We start from the raw sequence: 17,227 nt of genomic DNA on the forward strand, positions 1-17,227 counted from the left end.
TGATGTAATACCACCACTGTTTTTAGAATTAACCTTAACTTTTTGTATCAAATAAATAAGACCTTTTACAAAAAAGAAATCCGGGTTATTTTATTGAACATTAATCTGTTTAAGGTATTTTACATGGTGTTATGATACACGATTTTTTTAGAAGGCTTTACAGATAAAGTTCTAAGAAAGTAAAATCAGGTGTTGGCTTTAGCCTTCAGAAAACATAAAATGCACTCCTGTAAACCTGACTGCAGAATAGGATGCTCTGCTGTTACAGTCTTGTCTCAAGGAACTCCTGGTGACTTAACTGTGACCTAGACAACATGGTAAGTGTTAAATACCTCATCATGAATAACTGAGCAAAACCAGACTGTCTGAGCTCTTCTTCCCTCTCTTGCTTCTCGACAGGCTGGATTTCAGTCTAATATCTATGACTGGTCTCCAATACTAAGATGCAGACATGAAATAATTTTACAGTTACAACACTTAATTTCATTGCTGCAATAAAATAATTCTCCTGGATTTAGCCTTTCAGTTATACAGAATCACTTTGGTGTTGGTTAAAAGCTAGATATATTAAGCATTTTAGAAGATACAGACATAAGACAGGTTGAAATGCCTAGGCTTTCCAAAACTGACCTTGTAAAGTGAAACAATGATGTCACAGCTGTTTGACAAGTGACAACACTGATCACGCCAACAGACCACAAGCTTCAGTGTTTTAAATATTTTCTTCCAAAGGCTGCAAGTGACATATTCAAATATTTTTTTAAAACTGTACACATTCTAAAGAGAAACAAGTCATGTTTGTATTACAAAACCAATTTTACATTAATGAAATAAAGAACTCATGAAAAGCATGTACAACATGCAAAAATCTCCACTCTTCCTGGAAATTAAAAGGAAAAAAACCCCATTAAATCTGAGATAATGAATTTATTTTAGCTATTTAGCTATTAATTAAATCTCATTTTCTTTTCTGAACAAGCTGTAAGATTTCCCCCAGGCACCTCTCAGGTGGGTCGCTCTTGCCTGTAGCTGTTGTTGCAGATACCAGGGGAGGACACCTGCAGTGAGGGGAGCACTTGGGCTTGCCCGACTGCAGGATGGTGTGTGAGATTTGCTGCAAGCCAGCAAGTTACACAGCTGGTATTCTGTCTCTGAAGAACTGCAGTGTTTTCACTGGCTTGGACGATGGTTTTAAGGTACCTGAACACAAACAAGTTACTATGAGCTGAGCTGAGCTGTGAACTTACAGAACGTCAGCTAACACACAGGGAGTGATTGTGCACATGCTCACAGCCTGCCCTTGCATTTATCCTGAAGCACGAGGAAGCTGTCCTGGACCCAGTGAACACTAATCCAGGCTAGTATGTGCACAGCTTTTTCTCTTTTATGATGCTTTCATATGTCTTCACAATATATTTTGGACGCTGGGTGGTAGAGTGAACTCAGTGTTCCATTAACTTCATTCTGTGTACCACAAAACACACAAAGGCCAGTAAGCACCCTCCAAAGGCAGAGGCTGCTGGTTTGGATCTACATTATTTACATGGTAAACTTCCAGTAAATTTATCTTCAGCTAAATACACACAGAACCTTCCGTAATAAAAACCAAAGCCAGCCACGCTGGCCCCAGATGAGATTATTCTTTCCAATGACATTATCAACTCTATCAGTAGGGGAGATGAGACTGTGGAAGACAAAGTGTAAATTATTAATAAATTTAGTTACACAAAATGTGGTGTGTGGCAACAGTAGCTACAAAGACAAGCAAGTGGATTGCTGAATGAAGATTCAAAATAGCTTTCCAGTTTTTAGGTTACAATTTAAACCAAGTCCCTAATCTGTTACATTTTTATTAAAAATGGTTCTTTCTGCTTTAGGTTAATCTGGTAAACAGGAAACTTCTCCAAGTGATTATTCTGCTCCCTACGAAACTGATGATTTCTCCCTAACTGTTGGATAGCCTTTGCTAACTTATTTCCTAGTTAAATTATATATACTAGATACTCAATATTTTCTTACCAGCAGCAAGAGGCAGATGTTAGGGTCAGTAATGTCTTTTCTGAAAGAAGTAAAAAACCCAAACTCAGAACTCTAAAAAGTACATATCCTTGATGGCAATTATTGGTGTGGAAAAAACCCATCATTATTATACAAATTTACCGAGAAGGGAATTAAATTTATCAGTAAATTAGCAATCAATATATTAACAATCTTTTCCTTAAACCAAATCAGAAGACATTAACAGATTGTTCTGGTTTTTTTTTTTTTTAAGAAAGTCCTGTGCACAGGATTATTTTAGACTAGAAACAATTTTTTTTTCCAGATAATATTATTGAAAATAAATGTGGTCTTATTTATTACTACACTGGCTTGAACACTGCATCACTATGGGATTACTAGAAAAAAAATCCTCATCTTTAAAATGTAAGTCCACTTTCAAATATGCATTTTGTTAGTAATATTTGGTCAGCTGTATCATTAATGGAGACAGACCGGCACAGAGGGAGATGGAGAGAGAGTGAAAGACAGAAAATGAATTAAGTGGCCAGCAAGGCATGCACTTCTAGCACATCGGTCTGCTGCTAAAACCAAGTCAAAAACCACAGTGCAAGTCTGGCCTGGTATGAGACAAGAACTGAGCTTCACCAGACTTGAAATTATTCAAACACAAGAATGGACAGCTGTTTTAAAAAAACAATTTCAGTTTCCAAACTGCACCCCACTGAGGCAGCATTTTTATGTTGGATGAACAATGGAGTGTGAAGCATTCCATATCCTAAAATCTGATGAGTAACACAGAGGTGGATTCAGACGACATTCCTTGTTTTAATGAGACTCAGAGATTTGTGAAAGTTTTGACAGGGCCCAGGGCTGCTTTCATATGAAGTTTTCCACTTGTGCAGAAGCAGAATCTCACCAACTGTTATCTTGAGACTTGCTGAAACTGCTTAGTGGGTTATTCCAGGCAGGCCAGGATGAATGGATTGCTGTGCAGCTGCCATCACCCAGTCACAGCACTCTTATTTCACAGTTGCAGACATCTGCCTCAAGCAGGCACAGCTGACTCAGAGAGGAAGGCAGCAATGCAGGAGCATTCAACAGGAGAGATGTTGGCAGGGTTTATTGTCTCTACATTCTTTCCTCAAAATAACAGATCAAGTCACAGAGTCAAAGAAGACTGCTGAACTAAATTTCTCCCAGATCATAAATATAAAAAATAAAGGATAGATTCCTTCCTAGGAACACAAGTTCATACCTTTTAATTATTTTCTTTCCTAAAACCAAGTAAAAAGCCAGACACATTTTCATAAACTACAAAGGTAATACAGCAAGCAGGCGTCACTCTGATTACATTAGGTATAATTCCTTTGTAAAATCCATGAACACCTTCTTTCCTTTAAAGACAAAAATTAAAAAAAAAGGTTTTAATTAATGTCTTTTAATAGAAAAAAAATCAGACATAAAGCCTGGCATTTTATTTCTCACACTCCCATTGAGAGATGTACTTCAGGTTAGAAATAACAATTTCAGACAGTGTTTAAAGTGCATCAAGTATTAACCCATTGTTTTTTCTTCTGAACATATAATAGCATTATGTAGATCAGTTATTTAGCCTAGGCTTTGAGTGTTTTTTGTGGGTATTGTCCAAGTAAGGCAATTTATCATCTTGCTTCATGCCACAAGAACTGGCTAAATAACTAAGAAAAGCCAGCATTCATGTTTTGATAATTTAAGCACCCCTTCCAGAATTTTGATTCTACTGGCCAATAAATGAGAATCTAATTTCACCCAATTTGAATCAGTGTGTCATGCTAGAGCTATTAAAAAGTTTTAGAGACATTAAATCCCAGCTCTTTAGGTGCAGGCCTCACAGGCACAGGACACCTTGGAGGATGAGAGAACAGATCCTAAGAAATGTTTGGGTGTGGTTTACACAACCCTCCCTAAGTCCCATTTGCTTCATCATGAGCTCAGCAGTGGCTCCACAATGGCTGCACTCCACCAGAACTAAAAAGCCTTCCTGTAGCCTGCAGCACAGAAGGGCTCAGCACTGACACATCAGAGCTACTTCTGCTCTGAATTGCCTCCAGCCAAAATGGTTGCACAGCCTCTGAACCAGGGGTGCTCCTGGAACAACAGAGCCTCGGTCACCTACTGAGCTGGCCCCTCTTCACAGCCCAGGAGCCCATTCCCAGCTCTCCAGCAATATGGGCCAAGCCAGAAGCACTGCCCAAAGCCACGGATGCACATGCAGAGGTGGCCACTCTCAGTAACTACACAGGCTGTGTGAAAACTCCCCTGCACTGTGCAGCTCAGGGAAGGTTTGTGAGAAGATATGAATAGGTGTGAGGTCACAGGTCTCTCAAGGTCCTACAGGAAGCTGGGACCAGACTACAAGTGCAGTCAGGCCCCAGGGTAACCCAGGGACATCAGTATAAGCAGCTCTGGCTAGCTCACTTCACCTTGCCAGGAATTTGGATTAGCCACAACTCCCAGCAGCACAATGCTCCTGTCCTATGTGATAACCCAAAGCAGTTCAAGTGAGACTTCATTCAGTGTCCCAAACCAGCCATGACAATGTTATTTTTTGGCCTGTGAAATTTGCTGGAGAAGAGAGAAGGGAGACAGAATAAACAGCAGAAACCTGCAGGGATGCGGCATTGACTCTCTCCTATCTCCTGGGCTTACTGCTGTTTGGTGGCATCTTGCACAATATGACTTTGTACAACTAACACTTTGTTTGCTCTGAACTGTACTGGTTCTGCAAGTCAGCACAGAAGCCAGTAAAGGTAGCTCTGATTCTGTAAAACTCAGTTTCCAACGTGTAGGCCTTTAATTTTGCACACCTACCTCCACGTCCTGCGGATCACATCAAACACCCCGGAATATGTGTTATGCTGGTCTTGAAGACGAGCTCGCACAACTTGATAGGGATATGTTGCTACCACAGCAAATATTTTGGATACAGCTGCCATCATTATGTATTCCACAGTGTTCTAAAAGCAACAAAAATGGTCAGGCTTGTCTTAGGTATGGTTTAAATTAGCCAGTTCCCAAAATCTGATTTGATTTTTAAATGTACAACCAAACAGTACTCTGGATTTTTCCCTCTTATAATACAACACATTAAGAGAAATGTCAGTGTTTACTACATGCAGTGCTACAATGTAAAACGTGTTGTGCCTTCTCATTCCCATCAAGAGAAACATTTCTTCCAAAGGTAGCTACCTTTGCCCAGCTTGCACCCCAACAGTTTTCCAGGGTTTAATATCACCCCCTCTGGTTCCACAAGTAAGGAAAAACCCTCATTCCATCCTCTAAAATTCTCAAAACACTTGCCAAAGTAAGAAGTTGGTTTTCAAAACCAGTGAAAACCAGTTGCTTGTTCCTAAAAAGTGACAAAGTATTATCTCCTTCTATATATTCTGCACTCAATTAATGTACCAATACTTTGTACATTTGGCTGCTGTATAACCTGATAAATGGAATCCACTTGTATTTATTTACATGCCACAACATAATTTTATTCTCAAGCATCCTACCAATTTTGTATCTGATACTCTGTTTCTATACTTGTTGTATCTCTCTTTCAAATCCTCGTAGGCCATGAACTGAAGCGCTCCATGTGATGTTCCAAACAGGCCAGGCACAAATCCCTAAAAAAAGGGTAAAACAAGGTTAAAGGATAATGCACAAACCTAAACAACTTGACAGAGCACAGCTCACACCCCTACATTTGTCCTCCCTTAATGTACAGACTGTGCTGCACAGCAGCTGCAGTCTGACCCAGCTGTCCTTAAGGCAGGCATCACACCAACACTTAATAAATGCTACTTTTCTGACACACAGCCTGAAGTCACCCACTGAGTCACTGAGATAAAACAGGTGGCCCAGGGACTCCACCTCACAGAGAACAAGCTGGAAACACAGATTAGGACTGCAAGATCACAAATCAGGCTGTGATCTTGCAAATGTGCTGCTCAGTGCACATTCCCAGAGACTGGCACAGAGGGGTCTGGTTCCCACCCGAGACTGGTAAAGCAATGGCAGATGCTGGCAACTCAGACAAGAGCCACCAGGAGCAGAGGTACTAAACATTATTGTGATTGAGCCCAGGAAATAGATATGCAGGTGCTTGCACTTGTGTCTCTACAAAAATGTGTGTCTATGAGATATGTATATATTTCTATACTAAAAATGTTTGTGTCTATATAGAATCATAGAATCACTTCAGTTGGAAAAGATCTTTAGGATGATCAAATCTAACCATAAACCTGACACTGCCATGTCCACCACCATAACATGTCCCTGTGGCAGAAGAGAGTGAGCTGCTCCAGCACTGTATTTCTTACACATACAAACACAATAAAATACACATCAATCATTAGGTTCAAAAAAGTTGAAATGAAGGGGGAAAACAGGTACTTTCTGAACTGTCTCCACAAGAAAGAGAAGACAGGAGTTCCCCCAGGAGCAGGACTAGCTCCATTAAAATGAGCTGCCAGCTGCAGGGGCTCTGAAAAGCACTAATTCTTTTTGAAGAGTTGGTAATTTACATTGAAAACCACAAATAAATGGAGGATTACTCATCTTGGACAGAAAGGGACTGAAAAGTTTGCTGCAAACTGTTGGGGTACAACAGAGTAAGTGAACAAAATATGGTTAAAAGCACTGAAAGAACCAAAGTTTAAAAAAACCAACCAAACAAAAAACCCCAGTTTTATTTCCTATGATCCATTCAGACAAGAAAAAGGAATTTAAAAATATGCTCAGATGCCAAACTGTGTTACACTAAAAGGGAAGCCCAAAATGTTGAAGACTTATCCTTAGAACAGGATTAAAAGCCTGGAGAAGGTGAAAATGAGAATAGATCTCTGAAGGAGTCCACTGAATTGGTGTTAACAAGACAAAATAATAAAACTCCTAAATTGCAGAAAAAGCCTCAACAACTAAAACTACAGCAGGAATAAAAGCTGCACGGATAATACACAAAATACCACTTCAGGGATCAGCTTTCCAAATGCTACTTATAGATTTCTAAAGTTTTTCAGTCATTCAGAAAATGATTTTTTAGAATTTCTTTAATACATGAGGACAAATTTCTTCTTACAGTAAGAAATAATGGTCATGAACTCTCCATCAGTGACCACAAACTGATGAAATGCATTAAGGGCTAGTCAAAGTCCCAGAAAAAAAACTTCCCCAAATGAGAACAAGAGGAATTAAACCACATATCTCTATTTTGTCAGCTGTAAGCACAAAGTGAAGTTTGAAGCCAAAGGGCCCCAAAAGAGGGAAAAAGACAACTTTGGTCTTCAGAAATCCTGCATCAGAGAAAAAAATGAAAGCAATATAAAAACAGGAGCAGAAAAAAAAATTGGGCAAAAATGTAAAAAAAAATTATCTGGGTCAGCAAAAAAAAAACAACCAAAACCCAGTATGAAACTTATGGACAGTGATAGCAGGGAAAATCTTCACAAACATTTCCCAGTGATTAATCAGTAAAACAACTAAAAGACAGTGGAAGTAATTGTTCTCCACTTGGAAAGAATTAGAACAATGCATTTATATCATAGAAAAATGAGGTAATGCTTTCCCTGCCAACAAAAGAACGTTAAACAACCTTTAAGAGAGCTAAACTCTTAAACTTAAGCCAGAAGATTTGGATAACTTGCACCCTTGAGTCCTAAAGCATCCACTGGTAGTACTTCATACACAAACACCAGCATGCTTAAAGTCCTGTGCTGAGCTTCCAAAGACTGAGGGACCTTTAATGTTGGGCCAATATTAAAAAATGCAAGAAGGCAGTGAGGCAACTGTCAGCCAACGTGCCTCAGTAAAATAGGAGCTGACCCAGGCTTTTATTGATCATAGAAAACAATGCATTCTTATGGAAAAACGTTTCAAAGCAAAACTGATTTCTTCAAAGCACTGAAATATCTTGGCCGGGGAAGTTTCTGAAACATATTCTATTTTCTTATTCTTAGAATAATTTAATTCAAAATTCTTTCTTGCCACAAAATTTGACAGAATTTAATTTTTATTTTTATCCACAATATGACTGCAAAGAGAAATTTTATAATAACTTCATGTATTTCTTTTTATTTTTTACTTTAATATTTGAAATATATCTTTAGAAGATTTTTGCCATGAAGGCATGACAAGATGAATGGTTCCTCAAAGAAGTCCTGCTTGAATTCTCTTTCAAAGGATTAGAACAATAGACAAAATTAAATATAGTTCTATATTTATATTCTATAATTAGAAGTTTAAATGGCATATAATTCTGAGCAGCAGACAGTGGGAATAAAGAAATGTTTTAAAATTGGCTCAAAGTGCTTTAAGTGCTGAAAATCCATGACAAGGAGAAAATGTCCAGTTGGTTGTCGCTTCAAAGGTTACCCACCACAATAAAAAGAAACACAGGCAAATGCACACACTGGAAAACCTGTGCTTCTTAGAAAGAAGGGAACAAGGTTCATCTGGTGATGTGGCACTCACATCACTGCCTGAAGTGTTTGACAGCACGCAAGCCAGAACAGCCTCTGCTGTCTGTTTCAAAAGAATGCAGCAAATACCCCTTGTAATCTCTCCAGTGCTGCCTTCATCTGGGCTCTCAGTGTGTCCAAGACCTGCAGCATCTCAGTGCCCTGCTCTGACAACTTGTGCAGATAAAACACTGAAGTCCTCATTATTATCTTGATTCCCTCATGGTGAAAAATGTTGCCATCTTTTATGTGAAAGCCACTTTTGCTTATGTCTCTGTGTAGAACCTGCAACTTAAGTTAAAATCAAGATGGCCAAATCTCAATGGATTACAAGTACAAAGATATAGACAGCTTACAAGCTTCATATTTATAAGAAGAAAAATAACAGAAGCAAAAGCATTCATTGCAAAATAAAGAGAGCTAAGTGCCTTAGCCATTGAGGGACCAGGAAAAGTACTTTATCCTCAGAGCATAGAATCTTGCCTACCGAAAGTGAAATGCCAATACAGAAGCATCCAAATATATTTCACTTGCACACATTACTGTTATGGCTTTTGTTGTTGTCAGCATGCTACATTATTATTCTCAGTCTTGATGAACCTGGATTTTACTTTAATCTCCTTAAATTTTCTACATTTCCTGTGTATTTCACTCTTGTTTATTAAGCATTGCTCTATTTCCAACTGCTGCTTCTATATCATCAACAAAGGAGAATAAAAAATGCACATATAGAAATATGGAGGCCATGCATTCCTGACTGGTGTTTTAGCAGTCTCTCTAGAGAGAGACATCTAACATCTAACAGTTAAACACCTCATCTAACAGAGAAACACCTAACAGTTTCTCAACAGCTCAGAGATATTTTATGGTTTCCTAAAAGCACCAATCCTACAATCTTACAACTATTTTACCATGTTTGGGCACTCCTACCTTATGCTTGAAAAGAACACCACAGCACTCATAACATGAAGATGGTTGCACGACATCTATTAATGGCAAAGCAATCTTTAGAGCTCAAATCTCCAGCAGATCCATAGGTGTGTTCAAAGTACATAACCCCAAGCTGTTTTTTAATTCAGCCTGGTGTGCAGCAGAGCAGCTCTATCCCCAGTCATCAGGGGACCAGAAGACAAAGCCCAGTGGATGGAGGGTGTGGAAGATCACTGACTGGATGAGTACTGGGATAATGAGCGAAGGAGACTCCTCCTGCCTTTTCAGAACCAGGCCAAGTCCAAGAGGAACAACTTACTGAGAAACCCAGATTCAGGCAAACTATATTTGATGAACAATCAATACCCAGCAGAGCTAATAAAGACAGCTTTGATCCCTGCTAGAAAGATTGATGTAGCCTGACATTACCAGTGTGTACCTCAAAGGACTGAAGGGATTTGCTCAGATCAGGAACAGCATCTATGCAATAGAGAGCCATATCAAATTGCTTGGTCAGAAATACCACTCTTTAGAAGACAAATCTCAAACAGAAAGAAACTCCTTCCAGATTTTATTTCCCATTCTATCTGAGACAGTTGCTCTATTTGAGATCCCTTAATTTACTATAAGGTGGTACTATCTGAGATCCCCGTATATGCTATAAGGAATGCTATCTGAAATGAAGATTATGAGGAAAAAGAAGACAATTGTGTGTATTGCAACTCCTGACTCAGGGCAAAAACAAAGCTTTAGCTGTACATTTTAAACGGAGCAAGAAAAAGAAAAGCTTCCCCAAACACTGAAATGGAGGAAGGCTAAAGCATGTTCAAGTCAAAGAGCCATCTGAAGAGGTGCCTTTTCCCCCAGTATAGACAAGGCTGAGAGAGTCCTGACGTCAAATGGAAGTTGCTCAGTGTGCACACTTATGTAGGTCACTTAGGACCTATTTAGGTCACCTTCTTTGCAGATTTAAGCAAGTAATTTGCTCTTTCAAAGGAAGTAGCTGCTTTAGTCCCACACTTGCAGATTAACACTACAAAGAAGTGTCTAGTGCCAAAGGCGACACATGCTACATGCACAAATAATCTGAAAAGAAGGGGGGAAGGATATCTTAAAACCTAACAGATCCAAGAAATCAGAACTTATCTACATGGAACAGAGCAGACATCCAGGCAGGCAAACCAGAAATCCTGACAATTTCAATTTAGGAATAAGTAAGGTGCCTTGATCCTAGTGTTAGAATTTGGCATTCATTGCCACGAAGCACACAAGTCTTACAGAATAGGAAGGATCACATTTTTCACTGAAAATAAAATAAGCTAATGTTCAGTAATCAGGATAATTTCTAAGAGAAAGTGGCCTTGTTCCCTATCCCTGGCAGTGCTCCAGGCCAGGCTGGATGGGCTCTGAGCAGCTTGGGCTAGTGGAAAGTACACCTGCCCATCACAGGGGTGTTGGAACAAGAATATCTTTAAGATCCCTTCCAACCCAAACCATCCTATGATTCTATGATTCTGCAGCATTACTTGCAGGAGAAGAGCCAGACTGAACTAAAATAGGTTTCTTCACAACTTCCAGGCACTGATGAATGCATCTTGATGTCATGACCTGAAGGGAGGAGGAGGCAAAAAGTTCTAATCTTATTGCCATCTGTTTCCCTAAATTAAAGGGAACAAAAAACCCCACACATATGCAGACTATATTTAGAAGTCTGCAAACTTAATATATCTAGAGCTGACAGATTACAGACATCAAAAACCAGAGGGCAAGTAAGCAATTGTGAAACTACCCATTATAGTTTATATTCATTATAGAAGTAAAAATTAAGTCATGTTATCTTCCAGAAGAGGTCAGAAATACAGAGATAAGGGATAAAACGCAAGGAAGTAGTACCAGCAACATAGGTTACATTTTTGCTGTCCTGCTTATCCAAATCCTAATTATAGGAAGATTCAAAAAAATTACACAGCAGTTTATCACCAGTATAATGGCTTTTCTTCTGACTAAGCCTTTTTGCTGCAGTTCTTCAGCGGGAAAGACTCACAGAATGAAAGCGAGCTATTACAATTGATTCTTTTTGTAGACAAATATTTAGAAGTCTCACCATGCTACTGGGTGGTGCCAGGCAATCATGGAATTTTTCTGAAATGTGATTACCTTATATAAGCCACGTATGCCCTCTGTCTTGTATATCTTTATAAGAGCATCAAACATTCCTCTGTACTGCCGCTTGGACGGATCCACGCCAGCGTTATATTGTAGCACAAGTCGGGTCTTGGTTACCCATATTGGGTTTGTAATGCAGAGGGTCATGGCTCCTGAGGACAGACAGAATTTACACTCATTGCTATGCCAGCTCCACAGATTGTCCAGTTTGTTCAGTCCCATGAAACTTCTACAATGACAAAACTGCTTTTCCTACCAGAGTACTCATATTGCTCAAAACAGGTGAAGTTTATGCCCTCCACTGCTCCCTCCCTCTCCCTTCAAATCTCACAGTCAAGTCCAATTCATGTCATGGCTCCTGAGGACAGACAGAATTTACACTCATTGCTATGCCAGCTCCACAGATTGTCCAGTTTGTTCAGTCCCATGAAACTTCTACAATGACAAAACTGCTTTTCCTACCAGAGTACTCATATTGCTCAAAACAGGTGAAGTTTATGCCCTCCACTGCTCCCTCCCTCTCTCTCCCTTCAAAGCTCACAGTCAAGTCCAATTCACTCCTGCTGTGGTACTTTTGTAGGGCACATGTATTTTTGCACATTCCTAGTACAGCCCCTTTTTTCTTTCACCTTTCCACAGTCAGTAGTATAATCTGAAGTAGACAGTAAATGTAATTTCTTAATGCACCACTGATTATCTGAGTTATTCTTCAGTATACAATAATTCAAAATTTAATGAACACCTCACTGATGCGAAATTTGCTTAATAATTTTGCCAGGTTAATAGCAAGAACCTGTTATAGCTTTATAGGTTATTGAAAATACCATTGTAGCAGAATCCATTACTGTATTTCATGTCATACAATATGCCCTATATTTCAACATTAAATGAATGCTTCAAAATCCTAATGAAGTCTTCCAAATTGCCTGTACACCATGTAGTGACAGGAACAAGGGGGAATGATTCAAACTGAAAGAGAGCAGGTTTAGATTAAGTATGAGGCAGAAATTCTTTACTGTGACAGTGGTGAGGCCCTGGAACACATTGCCCAGAGAAGCTGTGGATGCTCCACCTCTGGGAGTGTTCAAGGCCAGGCTGGATGGGCCTTTGAGCACCCTGGTCCAATGGGAGGGGTCCCAGCCAAAGACAGGGGGCTGGAACTAGATTATTTTAAGGTCCCTTCCAACCCAAAGCATTCCATGATTCAATAGGCCACCTCCTTTCCAGATCCAAGTGTAAACATTTAACAGGCTAACAATCTGACAGCAGCAGATTTCTGTAGTTACATTTTGGGACCCAGTACCATACTAAATATGGAAAGTACTTATACAGAATGAAAACCAGGACAAAAGACATTTTGACAACCGTTAATTCTGCACAAAACTGAAGGACCACAGTGATCCACCTATTTGTGCTAGACATCTTTGTTTTATTTACAGACAACAAACTATTGCATCTGGGATGGAACACTTACACTTGCCACCTGTAAGAAAAAGCTGCACTGACACAGAAAGGCAGGTAGCAGCATATGGAAAGGGTACAAGTGAACATTAATTTTTGCATTTAACCTCACCAGCCTCTGCAGCTGACACCAGGTGTTCGCTCGCACTGAGACTTTCCATCTTCCCCTCCTTCTTGTAAGCTTTGATGGCATTGTAACTGGAAAATAAACAACGTAGTTTAGTGAAGGTGAAAACAGACCTACATCACAAAAAACCCAAACCAGAATGACATACCTGGCTTAAGATCATGGTGGTACACAGCCTTTGAAGAAAAGGCATCCAAACTACTGTTATCTAATTGATTAATTGTCTCTGAGCAGTTAGCTCTTAAAGTGAACCATGGAAATATATATTTAAATTGTACAATTAAAGTGTCAGTATCAATGGGACTGCATCTTGAAAATTACCAGATATCCAGAATTAACTCTAAAAGAAGTTTATTGGGACCCACAGTGCTAGGTATGTACCTTCTAGCTCAGAAATACAGTGAGAATTATTCTCTTGATCCTTTTGATTCTCTTGCAAAGTTTGCAATCTTTGTTAATTAAGGAATTGCCAACAGAAGATGAAGTGTCAATAGCAGTCTACAGCAAAGCTTAAGGACTGAAGTACAAATATAACAGTCTAGACAACTGATAAGTGAGCTTGCATAGGCATACCAGCTAACTAGTCCCTAAAATGTTTCAATTAATAGGGATAAGCAGTAACAGAGTTAATAAAGTGGGATATTAAAAGATGGGCTTTAAAAGCAAAGACCATAAACTGACAAAAACAATGAAAAAACTGTCACTAAAATGATTAAAAACAATCAAATATTTAGTTTCAGTAGAAAACTTCACGCTCTTTAATTTTTAAGAAATCAATTTAGGTTCTTGTTTTTCATGAGGTTTTAAGAACAGTGTATTGGCACTTTTAGAGAATTCTTTATGAACAGTATCACCACCTCTCAAATTCCTTAGTATTTTCACAGGATCAAGAGAATGCACTGTACCTGACAAAGGATCAGGTCTCTGATTCAAACTGCTTAAATTCTAAAATGGTAAACCATAATAAACCTTAACAAACCTGGACTAGCTAAGAGAATTACAAGTTTGTAAGTCCCTTAGCACATTTTTATACCCCACAAAGAAGATGCAGTGTATATCTGAACACTACATTGTGCAGGCAGTGACACATTTTACAGTTCTACTTACAAGAAGAAGTAAAGTCCCCAGGAGGCCCCTGCTCCCACCATGTTTGGAGTCACCCCTTGGTACAAGCCTCGAAGCCCTTCATGCTTCCAGACTGTGCTCATACAGTGAAGAATTCCATTGTACTTTGGCCTCAGCTCCAACCCGTCGCTTACTACGAAAGAAAGAAATGGTATTGGAAAACATTTCGGGACGCATAAAGTTCAACTGCCTCCAAGCCAACACAGGGGCCCTAAAGCAAGCAATAAATGAACATGAAAGGTAACTAATAATAGTGATATTTCACAAGTATGCAAGAGTTGGGGTTTACAGCTTTATAAGCTTAGAGCTCAAGAACTTAGGGGAAAAAGGGGGGAAAGGAAATAAAAGAGTGAAACTACTTAGTTCAATAAGAGGAAAGTTCCTATTAATCTGACAAAGCTAAATAAATGCACTTTAGTACATTTTTGATGAGCAGCAGATGTCTGTCTCTTCTTTTTAGCACTCCAGTGATTTTGCATCATATTTCAGGTGATACGGATGGCATCCTTGACATGTTTCTCTGTTTAGACAAGTCCTAAGTAACAACCCTTAAATTCAAATTTTCTCTTTAAAATGTTCTATAAAGCAATGGGTCACGTCTTACTGATCCCCAAGTCAGTTTTTACCAGAATACTCAAAGGTTTCTTCTCTCACCTAATAACCTAACAGCCGGTTGTCCAAATGTTCAGAAAGTACCACTTCAAAAACATAGAAAACGCACAAGTTTTTGTCTGACAGATCATGTAGAACGTGGATGTCACAAAACTTGAAGTGGTAATTACTATTGCTCCTACCACAACAACAAAGGAGTAAGTTGATTACTGATGAGATATGTGATGCAGTCCATGGTGAGAAGACAAAAGGTAATAATCACAAGCTGAAATACAGGGAATTCTGACCAGCACTTTTTATCCAGCAGAATGGCCAAATACTTGAACAAGTTGCCTGAAGAGCATCTTTGGAGCTACTCAAAACTCCAATACACAAGACTGAACAAACTGATCTAAGCAGAGCTTATCTGAGTAGGGGGTGAACTCCTTAGCTCTCTTCTGAGCTAAATGACTCTGTGCTGCCAACAGAGCAGCAGTTTTCCTTCTTCCTAGAGACGTACGGCTAGACTGCAACTGTACTGAAAACTGATCTCAAAGTTTTACAAGTGTAGTTTTTGTGTCCCCATCAAAATTAATCCTGGTAAACAGGCATTTTCTGTTTGGTGCCACATTTATTATTAATTCCCCTTGAACTCTGTGTATGGGACAGACTCTGTATAACAATTGTGACAGACTTCAGCATTAAACACAAAATGCTTTGCTGAGCACAGTGGGACAACGCCTCAACACCTTGACAACACTCAAAAGTAGAATACAAACACCTCTTTTCTCCTTCCTGAATAAGTGTTGCTAGACCTTTCCCACAGATATTTGTGAAATTTTTACCATGCAGACACCAGATCAAGTTTATAACCATATTAAACAACATCGGAAATCAGACACATGAATGCAAGTCTTTCTGTCAATGATGCTGCCAAGAATCTTCACAGAATTAACCAGACCTAATTAGACCTGGCTACTTAGGGACATGACCAGCTGACTACTGAATGTTTTCATGGTTGAAGAGATTACAGCCTGTCTGGGTAACCTTTTCCAGTATTTAACCATTCTCACAGTAAAATAACTGGAACTTTCCATGTTCACGCTTGTGCCTGTTCCTTTTCAGCCTACTATCGCCAAGAATCTGATTTTACCTTCCAATAACATTGTCATAGACTGCAATTTTAGCTTCCCTCAGCCCTTCCTTTCAGAGCCAAAGGGATGCTGTTCTGTCAGCCTGTTCCATGCCATGTGCTCCAGCCCCTTCACCGGTCTGGTGGCTTCCACCGAAGTCACACCAGTGTGTCATTGTCTTCCTTCCTTGTCCTGGAGAGCCCCAAAGTAAACACAGTACTTCTGATGTAGTCTTACAAATGGAAAACAGAGAGAAAAGAGCCCTTCTGCTGGTTGCGCTTTTTGTAACGCAGCCCAGGATGTGTCCAACGTTTTGAACTTCATAAAATGTCTCTGGGATAGTTTGGTTTTGAGATCTTAAAACATCCATGTATCTATTTAAGAAAACAACCCAAAGATACAGGAAAATGTTTCAACCTCTGAAAGAAAATATGATATGGACAAGTTTCTCAAATCAGCAGAAAAGTCAAGAGAAGTTGCCATGTTTCCTTGCGAAAAAACAAACCAGTTACAGAGTTTTGTGCAAAACACCACCACTATTGTTAAGGACCAAGGTTATTCCACAACCACCGCTACGCTCTGAGTGTTGAAAATCTTTGGCATAGAGGTGAACTTTGAACGCGGGTTTGGGCAAGCCGCCTGCTGAAAGCGGGCAGCGCTCCGCTGCCTCTGGACCGGCGGTCACCGGGGGAACGGCGGGGGAAGAGGCCGGCAGCTCTCCCACCTGCCTGCAAACACCTCGGGGCACACCGCACTCGATACAGCCCCCACAAGAGACAAGAAGCAGCTTTGGGATAGCGGGAAGAGAATGGGAGACCGTCCCTTTAGGCTTACGGCTGTTTATTCCCAGCCGTGGGGCTGCAGAGAGAGCGGCGCGGGGCAGGGAGCCGGGCCAGAGAGAGCGGGCTTGGGGCAGGGAGCCGGGCCAGAGAGAGCGGCGCGGGCTTGCGGCACGGAGCCCGGGCTCGGCGAGCTCGGGCACGCCGGTGCGCCCTGAGCGCAGGACGGCGGCGGGCGGCCGGTCCAGCCTCACCTGCGAAGCGGATCTTGACGAGGTCCAGCGGGTGCAGCGCCAGGGTGGCCAGGACGCCGCCGCTCATTCCCGCCGCCAGGTTCTCCAGCCGCACGTGCCGCAGCACGGAGCGCAGCGCCGGCTCCCCCGACAGCGGCTCGCGCGCCGCGCAGGCGGGGCTCGCGGCCTCGCG

The 17,227-nt window shown here is 40.4% G+C and overlaps 1 protein-coding gene across 1 annotated transcript; it reads right to left on the minus strand.

Moving 5' to 3' along the window:
- Positions 1-63: 63 nt before the first annotated feature.
- Positions 64-17,215, minus strand: SLC25A32 (solute carrier family 25 member 32). Its single transcript, XM_041412594.1, has 7 exons — positions 17,056-17,215; positions 14,281-14,431; positions 13,159-13,244; positions 11,577-11,737; positions 5,544-5,657; positions 4,852-4,997; positions 64-3,395 (listed from the first exon to the last, which is right to left on the minus strand). Exons 1-7 carry the CDS (start codon positions 17,120-17,122, stop codon positions 3,260-3,262), a joined length of 861 nt encoding a protein of 286 aa, XP_041268528.1. The 5' UTR covers positions 17,123-17,215; the 3' UTR covers positions 64-3,259.
- Between the last annotated feature and the right edge of the window lie 12 nt (positions 17,216-17,227).

Source organism: Onychostruthus taczanowskii, unplaced genomic scaffold, assembly GCF_017590055.1.
Source record: "Onychostruthus taczanowskii isolate IOZ18803 unplaced genomic scaffold, ASM1759005v1 scaffold4, whole genome shotgun sequence".
Taxonomy (NCBI): Eukaryota; Metazoa; Chordata; class Aves; order Passeriformes; family Passeridae; genus Onychostruthus; species Onychostruthus taczanowskii.

Excerpts from the sequence above, each read along its gene's own strand:
- SLC25A32 (XM_041412594.1), bottom strand. The coding sequence starts at position 17,122 with ATGAGCGGCGGCGTCCTGGCCACCCTGGCGCTGCACCCGCTGGACCTC. Across the intron at positions 13,245-14,280 it reads TGGGGACTTTACTTCTTCTT|TTACAATGCCATCAAAGCTT; the intron begins GTAAGTAGAACT and ends TTTATTTTCCAG. Across the intron at positions 5,658-11,576 it reads GCATACGTGGCTTATATAAG|GGATTTGTGCCTGGCCTGTT; the intron begins GTAATCACATTT and ends CCCTTTTTTTAG.